Here is a 14,894-nt window from a genome sequence, read left to right on the forward strand (position 1 = left end):
ACCGACCTTTTGTGGAGTTTCTGTGGCTGGGCCGGGGCCCCAGGCAGAAGCACACCTGTTAAAAAACATTTCCTGTGCGTAGATGAGACACCTGCAGGGCCCCACCCAGCTTGCAGGGCTGGGATGCTGTGATGTGACAGTGCATCCACGGGCTATGGCTGGATAGACAGTCCCCAAGCCAGCCCTGGCTTTTCTGGAGACTCAGTCACGTTCCTCTGGTTCCTTGCTCATCACCAGGCTCTCTTCGCTAGCCTCAATAACATGTTGCTTATTTTCCAGTAATTGCTTTTTAAAAGATAGGCTATTTCTGGGGCACCTGGGTGGTTCAGTCGGTTGAGCATCCGGCTTCGGCTCGGGTCATGATCTCGTGGTTTGTGGGTTCGCACCCCATGTCAGGCTCTGTGCTGATAGCTCGGAGCCTGGAATCTGCTTTGGATTCTGTGTCTCCCTCTCTCTGCCCCTCCCCTGCTTGTGCTCTGTCTCTGTCTCTCAAAAATGAATAAATGTAAAAAAAAAAAAAATTTTTTTTTTAAAGATAGGCTATTTCTTGATGGCCTTTAGAAAGCCTCCTAGAAGTAATATGCCCTGGAATTGCATTTTAGGATTTTGGTTACTTCTAAGAACATAGATTTCTGTTATCATCATAACTTTTGTTTTTGCAGTAAGGGATTTTTTTGTCTAAACAAATGTAAAGCTTGGTTCGTTGGGGGCTGGGAAATGGGTGATACCTCTCTTCTGCATTGTCCTTTTCACTCTTCCCACAGAATATTCAAGATCTTTCTCTGGTTGCCGCTTGTGTCCCTTCAGTAGCCAGGAGGCACATGAGCCCGCGTCTCCTCAAACACTTTTCCGTTCTGGTGCTGCCGCATCCTTCACAGAGCGCCTTACGTACGATTTTCCAGGTAACACGTCCACTACATTTTCTACTGAAAAAGAATTTTAGTTCCACAGTGTGAGAGAAAACGTGAGAGTTTAAAACCACTGACGTTGAACGAAAATTCCCTTAAGGGGATGGGTTTTACTCCCCCGCTTTCCAATTCTTTCTGGCCTGTGGTTGTAATTTGTCTCTAAATAGCAAAAATGTTGTGTTAGTGTGCATAAGAAATACATGTGGTGCACACTTTTTAAAGATTTTTTTAGAGTTTATGTATTTATTTTGAGAGAAAGAACGAGCACGTGCAGAGTGGGGGAGGGGCAGAGAGAGAATCCCACGCAGGCTCCCCACTGTCAGCACTGAGCCTGACGCAGGGCTCTATCCCACGAGCATTGAGATCATGACAGGAGCCGTAATCAAGCCCCCCAGGTGCCCCGAGAAACACCTGTGCTGCACATTTAACGCATGTTTGCAGGGTAGACCCTCAGACCCCATCTTCACAGGATTCTGATCCAGTGTCTCTGGTTTGGAGCTCAGGGAGCTGAGTCATTAATCAGCACACCTGAATTTTTGCTAAATGATTTGTTCTTTTTGTTTCATTGTAGAATACAAAACGAGAGAAAAAATCTGAAATGCCTTATTAGAAAAATAGCTCAACTTGAAATTAGTTTGATTAGAAAAATAAATCTGCGGGGCACCTGGGGGACTCAGTTGGTTAAGCGTCTGACTTCAGCTCAGGTCGCGATCTCACTGTTTGTGGGTTTGAGCCCCGCGTCGGGCTCTGTGCTGACAGCTCAGAGCCTGGAGCCTGCTTCGGATTCTGTGTCTCCCTCTCTGTCTGCCCTTCCTCCACTCACTCTCTGTCTCTCCCTCTGTCTCAAAAATAAATAAAAACATTAAAAAAAATTTTTAAAGGAAAAATCTGCAAGATTACCAATTTCTTCAAAACTAATTATATGTTTTCTTCTTCATAATATAAAATTTAAATATTAATTTTTAAATCTATTTTTCAAAAAGCACTTGGTAATTCTACACAACAACCCACACCTAAAAGAAAAAGTCTTGATGTAGAAGAATGTGTGTGTGTACATGTGTGTGTGTGTGTGTGCGTGTGCATACATCAACCCAAACCAAGATAATGGTTTTATCACTTTGTGTTTCATCTCATGATCTCTACTGAGGAGCAAAGAGGTACAAGAATTGCCAGGGCATCCGGTGGGATACACACAAGTAGGGCATGAATCTTCCCCAGAGAACGCACAACACAGCCCTCTAGGTCATTCGCCAGACTCGGACCGGCCGGAATTGTCCCCAGTTTGCGAGAACTGAGTGTTTGCCGTCTGCTCAAAATGGATTCGAGATGCTAACGGTTTAAATGCCGTTAATCCTCCGTGAGAGCACACGCCTCTCCTTTCTATCGGGGATTCCCTAGGAAGGATCGTGCTTAAGATTTGGGGCTAACTATAACATTTCTTTCTAAAGGCTCATCTGGGAATGTATTTCTCCATCAATAACTTCACCGTCGACGTCCAGAGAAGTAAGGATCAAATGACATCTTGCTCTCTGGCTGTGTACCACCAAGTCTGCCAGAACATGCTGCCGACCCCCGCCAAGTGCCACTACATATTTAACCTTCGAGACATGTTTAAGGTGTGTTTTCAATTCATTCGCCAAGTAAATGTTAAGTTGAGCAGATGTATTTTACTAACTTGATTCTTTTCTCCATTTCTCTGCCATCAACGTGCGATTAGTAGAAGGGGGAGAAGGAGAAATCCAAGTCGATTCGTTTTGCTATTTCTCAGCCACTTATCCCGGGAGCCACTTAGAAAAGAATCATTAAGATAATTCCACGCAGAGAATTCGGTGATGGAGCTGCTAAGACCGTTAGCGTATTAAGATTCTCAGCGGGGAAAGCACAGACTTGGGGTCCGCTCTCTTTCCGAGATGTCACTGCAGCTCTCGGGAAGTGAAAGCGTACTTGCATTTCATAAAGATGCTTGAATTTCCACAAGCCCTGCTCTTCACGACAGGAAATGTTGCCCGCGGTGCCGATTCGGTCATTAGCCTCGGTCAAATAATTTTCCGAGTGAAAATACGAAGACCGACTATTTTGAATTTGGTCTTTCTCTCCTTGCCATGGACTCCATAGTCCAAGATAGTGCATATCATGTTTGAGTCCCAATTCACAATCTTAGGACATGTCAACCTTAAGAAGCACGTCTCTGTCACCACCGGCACCCTGCCTCCAGGTCGGCACCAAAGTCCAGACTCGGCTTCCCGTGCTGGCGAGGCCTCCAAGGCGCCTGGCCGAGGGGTCCTCAGACCCTCTCCCTCCAGGGGCGATGCCATGCCATCTTTCCCTGACTGGTGACCGGCCCATCTCCTCAGAACTTCAGTTTGTCACTCGTAGAGATGGACAGTTCTTACCTTGGATAATTGCTTCTATTTTTACAGAATCCTAAACGTGCAAAAATTGAGCCTTTACTTCACACACTGCCTTCTAATGTTAAAAACGAACTCTCAGGGGCGCCTGGGTGGCGCAGTCGGTTAAGCGTCCGACTTCAGCTCAGGTCACGATCTCGCGGTCTGTGAGTTCGAGCCCCGCGTCGGGCTCTGTGCTGATGGCTCAGAGCCTGGAGCCTGCTTCTGATTCTGTGTCTCCCTCTCTCTCTGCCCCTCCCCAATTCATGCTCTGTCTCTCTCTGTCTCAAAAATAAATAAACGTTAAAAAAAAAAAATTAAAAAAAAAAAAAAAAAAAAAACGAACTCTCATGCTGCGATCTCTAATAGCTTCTCCTAGGCTTGCTACAAGCTGAGAAGGCCGTTATCAACTCCAAAGAGACGGCGGCCCTGTTCTTTGTTCACGAAGCCACTCGAGTGTTCCATGATCGCTTGATTGACTCTGCTGAGAAAGGGCTTTTCTATCAGTTTCTTTCAAAAGAACTTGAGAATTATTTTCAGGTAAACTTCTATTTTAAAAAGTATTTCAAATGGTATCTTGGGCAAAAGTATTGTTTTCTAAAAATCCTCAGACATTTCTATTTCTTTATTTTAATTTTTTTAATTTTTTAATTATTTTAGAGAGCACTAATGCAAGTAGGGGGGGTGGGGGAAGGGGCAGAGGGAAGACAGAGAATCCCAAAGGGGCTCTGCGCTGAGCCCGGAGCCCAACGCGGGGCTCGATCCCACGAACTGTGAGATCATGACCTGAGCCAAAATCAAGAGTTGGACAGACGGTCAACCAACTGAGACCCCCAGATGCCTCCTTAGACATTTCTATGGTATTAATGAAAGGAGCTTTATTAACAATCGCCTTTTTCACTTGATAATGTCTAAATAAGTCTAGATTTGATATGATGGAAATGATCGGGTCTGGATGCCTCTGCTCGTGCATTTGGCCTCCGCGAGCCCTGAAGCTGCTCATTTCTCTCCAGGCCGGGCAGTCGTGTGCACTCATGGTACCTGCACCCCCTTCAACTTTGTTCTCCCAGGTGCCCTGTGGTCCAGGTCCCGAAGGAAGGAAGGAGGTTCTGTGGACCGGCCCACGAGGGTTGTAAGGAAGCAGAGGGACGAGCTCAGGGCCTTTGAGGGGCCTCCTTGCTGGCTCCTCTCAGGAGAATTAGGGAGACGCTTTGGAATTCCTTTCCAGAGGTGACGCCTCTGTTCTTTTCTGTCTTCTTGGTGGTGCCTCTTTCTCTCGGCCCATTTGCAGGAGCCCAGGAAAGATGACAAATTCAAAGGTACTACTATATTTACAACAGTAAAAACAGAATGTTGGAACACAAACCTTATCCATAGAGATACACACATGAACATAAACTCGGAATACGACACGTGCACGGGTATGTCAATCTGTGTTCGTGAACATATGTACTTTTCACACAAGACACAAATTCAGAAAACTTTCAAAAATATTTTCTAGGGGTGCCTGGGTGGCTCAGTTGGTTGAGCATCCAACTTCGGCTCAGGTCGTGATCTCACGGTCTGTGAGTTCAAGCCCCGCGTCAGGCTCTGTGCTGACAGCTCAGAGCCTGGAGTCTGCTTCGGATCCTCTGTCCTCCTCTCTCTGCCCCTTCTCCTCTTCACTGTGTCTCTCAAAACACACACACACACACACACACACACACACACACACACACACACACACATTAAAAAAAAGCAACTATTTTCTAGACACTCTCATCCTTATTTTCTTCCAGTCCAAGTTCTCTGCTCCTCCGTCCAGATGCCTCTTGCTGTCTTCGTGTTAATGCACATCACTCCGCCCTCCAATCTTTTTTTTTTTTTAACATCTAGTAAAATAATCCTTCCTATGCCCATGTTCAGCTCCACCTCCACTCTCTTGTGGAGTCTCTCAGGGCTTGGCCAGCGGCCGGTTCTCCTTCCTTGGACCTGGGGGTAGCCCGCATACCCACCTCGTAGTCTGAGGTGAGAATTAACGGCACTAATTTACGTCAGATGTTTAGAACAGCTTCTGAGGGAAGAACTAGACCTTATATCGACGCTTCGAATATAGACAGGTGGTTGGCAGAAAGAACCTGAACTCCAAAGCCAGACCTTGGTTTGCTGTCCAGATCTGTCTCGTGCTCCCTGGGGTACTTCACGCTTAATGTGCAAAACCACCTGCAAGACCGTTCGGTGTTTGTCCACTGTGCCCTCTGCACCGCCCGGCCGCCCTGGCCCGGTGTTTCCCACCTCGGGTCGGGGTGTGGCACACCCACCCAGGCCCGCAGCCGCACCAGAAACCTCGGCATCTCAGCCCACGGGGTGGCCGGAAGGTAGCAGTGTCCCCTGTCTCTGCCTCCACTCGGTGGGTCCCTCCCCAGGTGCGCCTCTGGCCACCCCTCAAGATCCAGCTCGCACTTCCTCTTTCGGCGGATTTTTCTGGCCAACGCCATACCCTTTCCAGTTTGAGTGTCCCCTCTCTGTATCCTCCTAGGACTCTGGACTCTTCCTACCTTACAACTTATGATCATGTGATTACTTACCTCTCCCTCCAGCCTCTGAGTCCATGAGAATGAAGTCATTGATTTTTCTCTCTTCCTAAGTCTCCAGAATTTAGCACCCTCCTTACTCTCAGTTGGTGCTTGATAAAGATATCTGGGGGGAAGGGAGGGAAGAAGGGAGGGAGGGAGGAAGGGAGGGAGGAAGGGAGGGAGGGAGGGAGGGAGGGAGGGAGGAAGGAGGGAGGGAGGAAGGAGGGGAAGGGTAGGAAGGAAAGGATGCAGAAACTTTGCTAAAACAACTACCTAAAGAGAGCCCATTCCTGCCCCCGGTGAAGTTCTTAAACTCTCTCCTGTAGATGCTGACTGCAGTTCGGATTTAGGGCTTTGCTAGACCGGGGGCGCCTGGGTGGCTCAGTGGGTTAAGCGTCTGACTCTTGATTTCGGCTCAGGTCACGATCTCACGATTCCTGAGTTCAAACCCCATGTGGGGCTCAATGCTGACAGTGCAGAGCCTGCTTGGGATTCTCTGTCTCTCTCTATGTCGTATTTTATTTATGATTTATGATTTATTTATTTCACAAGCTTAAAAAAAAAAAAAAAAAGACTTTGCTAGACCAAGCAATAGCTGTAGAGGGGGTAGGACACGAGTTTGCCCTAGACTCCTGCCCTGTGGCGGGCGGCAACAGCTGCGGTGCCCCAAGTTAAAGACAGAGTAACAAACCTTCCCTAAGGACAGAAGGTCACCAGTTACCCCCATGCGAATGAGGGTGTATGCAGTATCAGTCCGTCAGCTGGCCGGCTGGCTGGCTTTTTAAACAACATGCGGTGACGCTGACAGCAGCTAACGCTGGGAGCGCGCCTGTTTTCAGAGAGGGTCTCCAAGGCATCCCTGCGAGGTACGTTCCGTTGTTACCCTCACTTTACAGATGAAGACGCTGAGGCGGAGAGGGGCTGGGAGCTTGTCCGAGGTGACAGAGCTCGTTAGGTGGTGGGGTCCTCCAAACCCAGGGTAGCTGCCTCCAGGTGCCCCCGGAACCGGAGCCTCGACCTTGTCTCCCGAGTGCCTGTCAGGAAGTCGCGTCCCGGACACCACGTGACGGCAGTCCCGGGACCCCACGCGGGGGGTGTGTCTCTGGAAGTGCCGAGACAGGTCCACGCACATGCCGCGAGGACGGGACCAAGAAGGAATGCTCCCTCCCCCTAGTTTTAGGGGAGCAGGACATGGTCCGACTTCAAAGGGGAGGTAGCCCGTGACCTTGGTACGAAAGATGGGAGCTGGCCCCGGGGGAATGGGGTGGTGTCGTTGTTGACTAAACTACAGACTTTATTTGGAATCACCAGCATTTAATTAAGCATTCGTGGAGGCGGGGAGATTGCAGTTTGTCTGGGAACCATCATCACGTGGATTGGTTTGCGAAACCACCACCGCGGTCGTGACCTAGAACTGTTCCCCGCCCCCATCCCTGCTACCAGCTGCACGGTGGTATTTAACACACGAATAAGGAAAGAGTCTTTATTTTTCATTGTTGGTGAGACTTCAAGTTGCTATTTCCACAACAGGGGCTCTTAGGGCCCGCAGGCCTTCAGGGAGACCGTAGACGGAAGTCCGCATCACTGCGTGTGGTTTCCTTTGCAGCCCCTGTACGTTACTCTCTGCACTTAAAATACCGTCCCGAGAAAGGCTGCATAGGCCTCGCTGCCTAAAAAGGTCCATGGCACAAAAAGGTGAAGAACCCCTGTCCGGATCGACTGTGCCCAGAGCTTCTCCGGAGTAGATATATTACATTCGTTTTCATAACAAGTAGAATTTTGCTCTTAACAGATATTCAATTATGATCTTACAATAGATTAATTGGACCAAAGAAAAACTGATGGACGACTCAATTGTCTTTGTGGATTTCTTGGATATAAACAAGCCTCACAGAAAAAAGTTCTATCAGAGCACCAGCGACTATGAGAAACTGGCCAGTGTACTGAATGAATTCCAAATGAAGCTGAGTTTATCATCCTCGGAGGTACAGACACGCACCATGTGAAATCGGAGGAGTGCTGTTCTTGTGTGCGCGTGCGCGTGTGTAAGAAGGAGCAGGGGAAGGGTGTGCCCCCATCAGGCGGACCATTGGAACTGCAGGTTTCCACGGCTCCGTCCTGGCTGGCTTCCGCTAGCAGGGCGCTTTGTAAGCCAGGTGCACGACTCAGGCTGTGGGGGCTGCGGGATCAGGGCGAGAGGAGCTGAGAAATGCAGGAGAGGCCGAGGCCACTTCGGGAACAGCCCCCCTTATGTCGCGGTCGTGGGCAGAATGGTGCCGGCACAGAGGCGCCCTCCAAGTCATAGACACTGTGACCCCATTTCCTGGGAACCCCCTCCCCGCCCCCATGTCCCCCCCCAACAGAGCAGTAGAGGCACAACTGGATGCTGTTGTTCCCCCGCTCCTCCTCTCTCCAACCCGTATCCCCTCCTCCTCCTCCTCCTCCTCCTCCCTCTCCTCCTCCTTCCCCTCCTCCTCCCTCCAGCCCGTACCCCCCTCCCCCCTCCTCCTCCCTCCAGCCAGAACCTCCCTCCCCCCTCCTCCTCCCTCCAGCCAGAACCTCCCTCCTACCCCTCCTCCTCCCTCCAGCCCAAACCTCCCTCCTCCCCCTCCTTTCTCCAGCCTGTACCTTCTCCTCCTCCTCCTTCCTCTCTTCCTCCCCCTCCTCCTCCCTCCAGCCCGAACCCCCCTCCTCCCCCTCCTCCTCCCCCTCCTCCTCCCCTCCTCCTCCCCCTCCTCCTCCCTCCAGCCCATACCATCCCCCCGGCATGCCCACAGGAACACTGACGTGGGGACAGGCCTCATCGCACACGTTTCCCTTCCACACATGTGACCCAGTTGACGGGATTGGAGAATATTGAGTCTCACTCCTGGGTCCCTGTACGTACAGCTACAGTGAACACGTGATTTGCCTGTGCCTCCAAGCAGTTTTCTTGTCCCCTTTCCTCTCCCAGACTTCTCATTCCATGGTGTTCTTCAAGGAAGCCGTAGAACACATCGCAAGAGCGGCCAGGGTCCTCCGGCAGCCGGGGAGTCACATGTTACTGGTAGGGATTCAATTGCTCAGATATTTTTAAGCTCGCAGAGTAAACATTGAGGAGGTCTGATAAAATCGACCTCGCTTACAGAGGTCCTGTTTATGCCAACTTTGTACCTGTGGAAGCTTGCAGCCATCGAGCCCCGCGGCAAGACCCTTTTCCTCTCTAGGGTTCGCATAAGACATGTATCTGCACAGAAAAACACTTGGTTTGGGAAGGCAGGTGATGGCACTGTCACCGTCGTCACATGTCCCCAGCACTCGTGCAGCCTCTGTGCAGGTGGAACTTGAGGACAGCGCACTTACTGGAAGATTGACTCAGAAACATGAGCCTACCTCTCACGAAAGCAAGTGGGGGTTAGATTTTTGGACAATCCCCAAGTAACTGGACTAGAGGAAAGCTTTCAGGAGGCTCAGTGAAGTCCAACACATTCGGCCAACGACACGAATCATGTTATTCGTGAACATTTAAGCTACCGTTCATGCCTATTACTTATCTATTTCATACCATTGTAACTGTTTGCTTAACACCGTTTTTTTCCCAGAAGTGCTAGAGCTTTCTTTAAACAGATGTGTGCGAGACTAATTAAAAGGAGTTAAAATTTGGGGCGCCTGGGTGGCGCAGTTGGTGAAGCGTCCGACTTCCGCCAGGTCACGATCTCGCGGTCCGTGAGTTCGAGCCCCGCGTCGGGCTCTGGGCCGACGGCTCGGAGCCCGGAGCCTGTTTCCGATTCTGTGTCTCCCTCTCTCTCTGCCCCTCCCCCGTTCGTGCTCTGTCTCTCTCTGTCCCAAAAATAAATTAAAAAAAAAAAAACGTTGAAAAAAAAATTAAAAAAAATATTAAAAAATAAATAAATAAAAGGAGTTAAAATTTGAAAAATTGAAGTAAAAACGCGAAAGCCACTACTTTCTCCACCCAAAAGCTCCCTCTACTAGCCTTTCTCACCTCATAAATGGCACCCGCGTAGATCTGCTCTGGCCAGAAAGCCAGGAACCCCTCATTCTTGAGGCGTCTCCGTCACACCCCCCCCCTCGGTCATCAGTATGTCCTGGCGATGCGACTTCTGAGATATATTCCAAGCCTGCTCCCTTGTACGCATCTCCGCTGTCGCCACCCTGCCCGGGCCGCTCCCACCTCCCCTGGGCTCCTGCAGCCGCTTGCCTCCCGCAGTCCCTGTCACTCGTCCCTTGATTGCACTTCCTAGTCCTTAGCGCTATCTGATCTGATCTGTTTAATTTGTCACTTACTTATTATGTCTCCACATTTGGAACAGAAGCTCTAACAGCGATGATTTCCTGTCTTATTTCCATTATCAGCACGTTATTTTTTTACTCCCAAATGGTACATAGTCTCCGTTTGCTTCTTTTACCACAAAGTGACTCTTTCTTTCCTAATAACAAGTAAGTGTACCAAAAGTTCTCAATTCTAAAATTCCTGAGATTCCATTCAGAACAATTTTTTAAAACCTAACACTCAGCTGGAAGCTTGCCTCCTTGACGATGCTTTCTCACGGCCCTGCCATCGTATCAGAGGCCCTGTTAAAATACAAGGTAAAGCCTGGCAAGTCCCTGTTTCCTCTCTGATCCTGTGTCTACTTTTCCCAGTTTAACGCCATCAATAGATCTTTGCCCCGGGTCAAGCTAGCACTTGTGTAAAACAGTAATATGGGGGTGCCTGGATGGCCCAGTCAGTTGAGTGTACAACTCTTGATTTCAGCTCAGGTCATGATCTCACGGTTGTGGGATTGAGCCCTGCTTTGGGCTCTGTGCTGACAGCATGGAACCTGCTTGGGATTCTCTCTCTTCGCCCCCTCTCTCTGCCCCCCTCTCCCACTCACACTGTCCCTCTCTCCCTGCCTCTCTCTCTCTCTCTCTCTCTCTCTCAATAAATAAAAATTTTTTTAAATTTTTTAAATTTATTTTTAAGACAGAGAGAGACAGAGCATGAGTGGGGATGGGGCAGAGAGAGAGAGGGAGAGACAGACTCCAAAGCAGGCTCCAGGCTCTGAGCTGTCAGCACAGAGCCCGACGCAGGGATCGAACTCACAAACTGTGAGATCATGACCTGAGCCGAAGTCGGACGCTTAACCGACTGAGCCACCCAGGAGCCCCTAAACATTTTTATTTTTAAAAAATAAAAATAAAAACAAAAAGTCACAGCTGGCATTAAAAAAACAAAACAAAACAAAACAAAACAAAACAAAACAAAAAACAGCAACATGATTGGAAGCTGACCCAGCCTAAGGCTTCAGCAAGAAGAGGCAGCTGGAAGGAGTGTAGTGACTTGACGAAGAACATTTATTATTTTTTTAATTTTTTTCTAATGTTTATTTATTTTTGAGACAGAGAGACACAGAGCATGAACGGGGGAGGGGCAGAGAGAGAGGGAGACACAGAATCGGAAGCAGGCTCCAGGCTCCGAGCCATCAGCCCAGAGCCCGACGCGGGGCTCGAACTCGCAGACCGCGAGATCGTGACCTGAGCCGAAGTCGGACGCTTAACCGACTGAGCCACCCAGGCGCCCCACGAAGAACATTTAAAACAGATTTAAAAATACACAAGATCTAGATTCGTTAATTCAAATGAGCTTAGTTGAATAGGTAAAGTAAAAAGCAAATCCTACATGACTTGTTAAAAGTAAGCATTACTTAGTTCAGCTGGATTGTGTTACTGAACTACCAGAGCCAGAAAATAAGCTTCTAGAGACTGCCCTCCCACCTTGGCTCATGGCTCCTGTCTCCAAAACCGGCAACATGGCATCTTTCTGACCCTTCAGCTGTCACACCTCTCCCTCTGTCTCTCCATCTGACCACAGCTAGGAAAGGTTCCCTGTTTTTAAGGACTCATATATTTAGACTGGGTCCAACCAGGTTATCCAAAATCATCTCCGCATTTCAAGGTCCTTAATTTTAATCACATTGGCAATGTCTTTTTTGCCATATAAGGTAATCCATTCACAGGTTCTAGGGACATATTTGGGGGTGAGGGTGAGGGTTGCAAGGGCATTATCCTGCCTAACACAGACAGTACAAATATATATTTCTTTTAACTGCTTTCAAAGACGGGTACATAAAACAATAATTATAAAATTATTGCTAGGCTTATGACATAAATATTTAGTATCTATAATAATAAATAGCACAAAAGAGGAAGGAGCAAATGGAGTTATACTGAAGCAAACTTTCTATGTTTTACTGGAATTAAGTCAGTATTAATCTGGAGTAGATAAAATATCCAGCATAATTCCTAGACAAACCATGAAAAAAACTCAAAAAATACATTATAAAAAACAACAAATGAATTAAAATAGAACTCTAGAAAATATTGAGTTAACGCTAAAAGAAGGTAGTAAAGGAGAAACAAAAGGGAAAAAGACACAAGACATGTAAAAAACAGCAAAATGGCAGACGCAAATCAAATCATATCAATCATAACAGTAAATATAAATCCACGAAATGTTCCAATAAAAAGACAGAGATTGTAGGAAGCATTTGTAAAAGGACAAACTCCAAGCATACGCCATCAACAAGAGTTGCGCTTTAGATTCAAAGACACAGAATGGTTGAACGTGGAAAGATGGAGAAAGATAAGTCGTGCCAACAATTCCCACAAGAGAGTTGGAGTGGTGACACTAATATCAGACAAAATACACTTTTCAGGGGAAAAAAGTGTTCTGAGGGAAAAGAAAGATGCTGTAATGATAAAAGGATCAATCACCAGAAAGATATAACAGTTATAAACACACACACACACACACACACCTAACGACCAAGCCCAAAATATGCGACGCCAAACAGACAGCAGTGAAGAGAGAGAAATAAGCATTTCCACAGCAACGATTGGAGACTTCGATGTCCCCACTCTCAGTAACTGGTAGAGCTGCTAGAGAAAAATCAGCGAGGACGTAAACACATCGATGATATTGTAAAACAACTTGACCTAGTTGACATGTATAGAAGACTCCATCTAGCAGCAGCAAAGTACATGTCCTTCTGAAGCCCGCTGGAACATTCTCCAGCACAGACCACCCGCCAGGCTCTAACACAGGCCTCAAAGTTAAAAGGATTGAAGTCATTCGAAGTAGGTCCTCTAACCACAATGGAATTAAAGCAGAAATCAGTAACAGAAAGAAACTTGACATATTCACAAGCATGTGGAATTTTAACAACATACCCCTATGAGCCAAAGCAGAAATCACAAGAGATATTAGAAAATACTTTGAGATGGATAAAAACACAAGATACATAGAGTGGTGCTTGGAGGGAGATTTACAGCTATCGATGCCGATATTTTTAAAAAGAAGAAAAATCTCGACCTTCCACATTAGGAAACTACAAGAAGGAAAGAAAACCCAGCGCAAGCAGAAAGGAAGAACCGATAAAGATGAGAGAAGAAAGTAGAGAACAGAAACACGATAGAGAATATCAATGAAACCAAAGGTTTGCTCTTTGAAAAGACCAACAAAATTGACAAACCAAGAAAAAAAGAGAAAGAAAAGTCCATTATTAAAATTATTGAAACCAGGGGCGCCTGGGTGGCGCAGTCGGTTGAGCGTCCGACTTCGGCTCAGGTCGCGATCTCACGGTCCGTGAGTTCGAGCCCCGCGTCGGGCTCTGGGCTGATGGCTCGGAGCCTGGAGCCTGCTTCCGATTCTGTGTCTCCCTCTCTCTCTGCCCCTCCCCCGTTCATGCTCTGTCTCTCTCTGTCCCAAAAATAAAAATTAAAAAAAACGTTGAAAAAAAAATTTAAAAAAAAAATTATTGAAACCAGGAATTAAGGAGAGGACGAAACAACCAACATTACAGAAATAAAGGCTCTACGAGAATATTGTGAACACCTGTCTGCCTGCACATCGGATGGCCCAGAGGAAACGGACACTTGCTGGGAAGACACAGATGATTGAACTAAGGAAACCGGAAGTCTGAATAGACCTCCACAACGAGATTTAACTGGGAATTTGAAAACTTCCCATGAAGAAAAGCCCAGGGCCAAACGGCTTCCCTGGAAAAATCCGTCCAACCTTTAAGAAACAATTAAATGAATCCTTACAAACTCTTCCAGAGAATAGAGGAGGGAACAGATCACAACCCACCCACGAGGCCAGTATCGCCCGATACCAAAACCAGACAGACACATCAAGGCAAGAGAACACTACAGACCAAGATCTCTTGGGAATAGAGTTGTAAATTTCCTGAACAAGGTATCCGTGAACCAAATGCAGCAACATGCTAGGTATCCTCCGCGGTGGCCAAGTGAGACTTCTCCCAGGAATGCGTGTCTGCATTAATATCCAGAAAGCGGTGCTGCAGTGAATCGTATTAATACGACACAGGGCAAAAAACCACAGGAGTGTCTGTGCAGAAAATGTGTTTGATAGAATCCAACACCATTTATGATCGTTTTAAACTCTCAGCAAAAAGAAACAGAAGGGAGCTTCACCAACCCATAAAAGGCATCTGTGAAAAACTTGTAGTTAGCCTCATGCTTACTGGTGAAAGACAATGTTTTTCCCTCAGACCGGGAACAAAGCAAGGATGTTGTCTCTCACAATTTCTAGTCAGCCATACACTGGCGCTTCAGCCAATGCAGTTAGACAAGAAAAAGGGGGGAAAAAGGCATCCAGATACTTATAAGAAGTAAAACTGTCTTTATTCACAATCCACATGATCCTGTTTCTAGAAAATCCTAAGGATCAACTACCTGATTAAAAATAGTCCAAGGGGCACCTGGATGGTTCAGTCGGTTAAGAGCCCGACTTCATCTCAGGTCATGATCTCACAGTTGGTGAGTTCAAGCCCCACATCGGGCTCTGTGCTGACAGCTCAGAGCCTGGAGCCTGCTTCCAATTATGTGTCTCCCTCTTTCTCTGCCCCACCCTTCTGCGCATGCTGTCTCTCTAATAAAACATTAAAAATTAAAAAAAAAAAACATAGTAGGAATTGCTAGCAAGGATACTCTGTTTTTCGCTGGTGGGAAGGCAAAATGGCACAGTCACTTTGAAAGATAAG

The 14,894-nt window shown here is 47.4% G+C and overlaps 1 protein-coding gene across 3 annotated transcripts in view; it reads left to right on the top strand.

The window, feature by feature from the left end:
• The window catches only part of DNAH14 (dynein axonemal heavy chain 14), a 326,351-nt gene that overhangs the window by 206,233 nt on the left and 105,224 nt on the right, over positions 1–14,894 (top strand). For 2 of the 3 annotated variants that reach the window (XM_058701177.1, XM_058701179.1), the window contains exons 50-54: positions 765–902; positions 2,357–2,524; positions 3,665–3,835; positions 7,668–7,835; positions 8,804–8,896. In XM_058701177.1, coding sequence (XP_058557160.1) covers positions 765–902; positions 2,357–2,524; positions 3,665–3,835; positions 7,668–7,835; positions 8,804–8,896 — 738 coding nt within the window. Of the gene's footprint in view, positions 1–764; positions 903–2,356; positions 2,525–2,628; positions 3,392–3,664; positions 3,836–7,667; positions 7,836–8,803; positions 8,897–14,894 lie in introns of those variants that run through there. The other variant, XM_058701178.1, reaches the window with a different exon arrangement.

Source organism: Neofelis nebulosa, chromosome 15, assembly GCF_028018385.1.
Source record: "Neofelis nebulosa isolate mNeoNeb1 chromosome 15, mNeoNeb1.pri, whole genome shotgun sequence".
Lineage (NCBI taxonomy): Eukaryota > Metazoa > Chordata > Mammalia > Carnivora > Felidae > Neofelis > Neofelis nebulosa.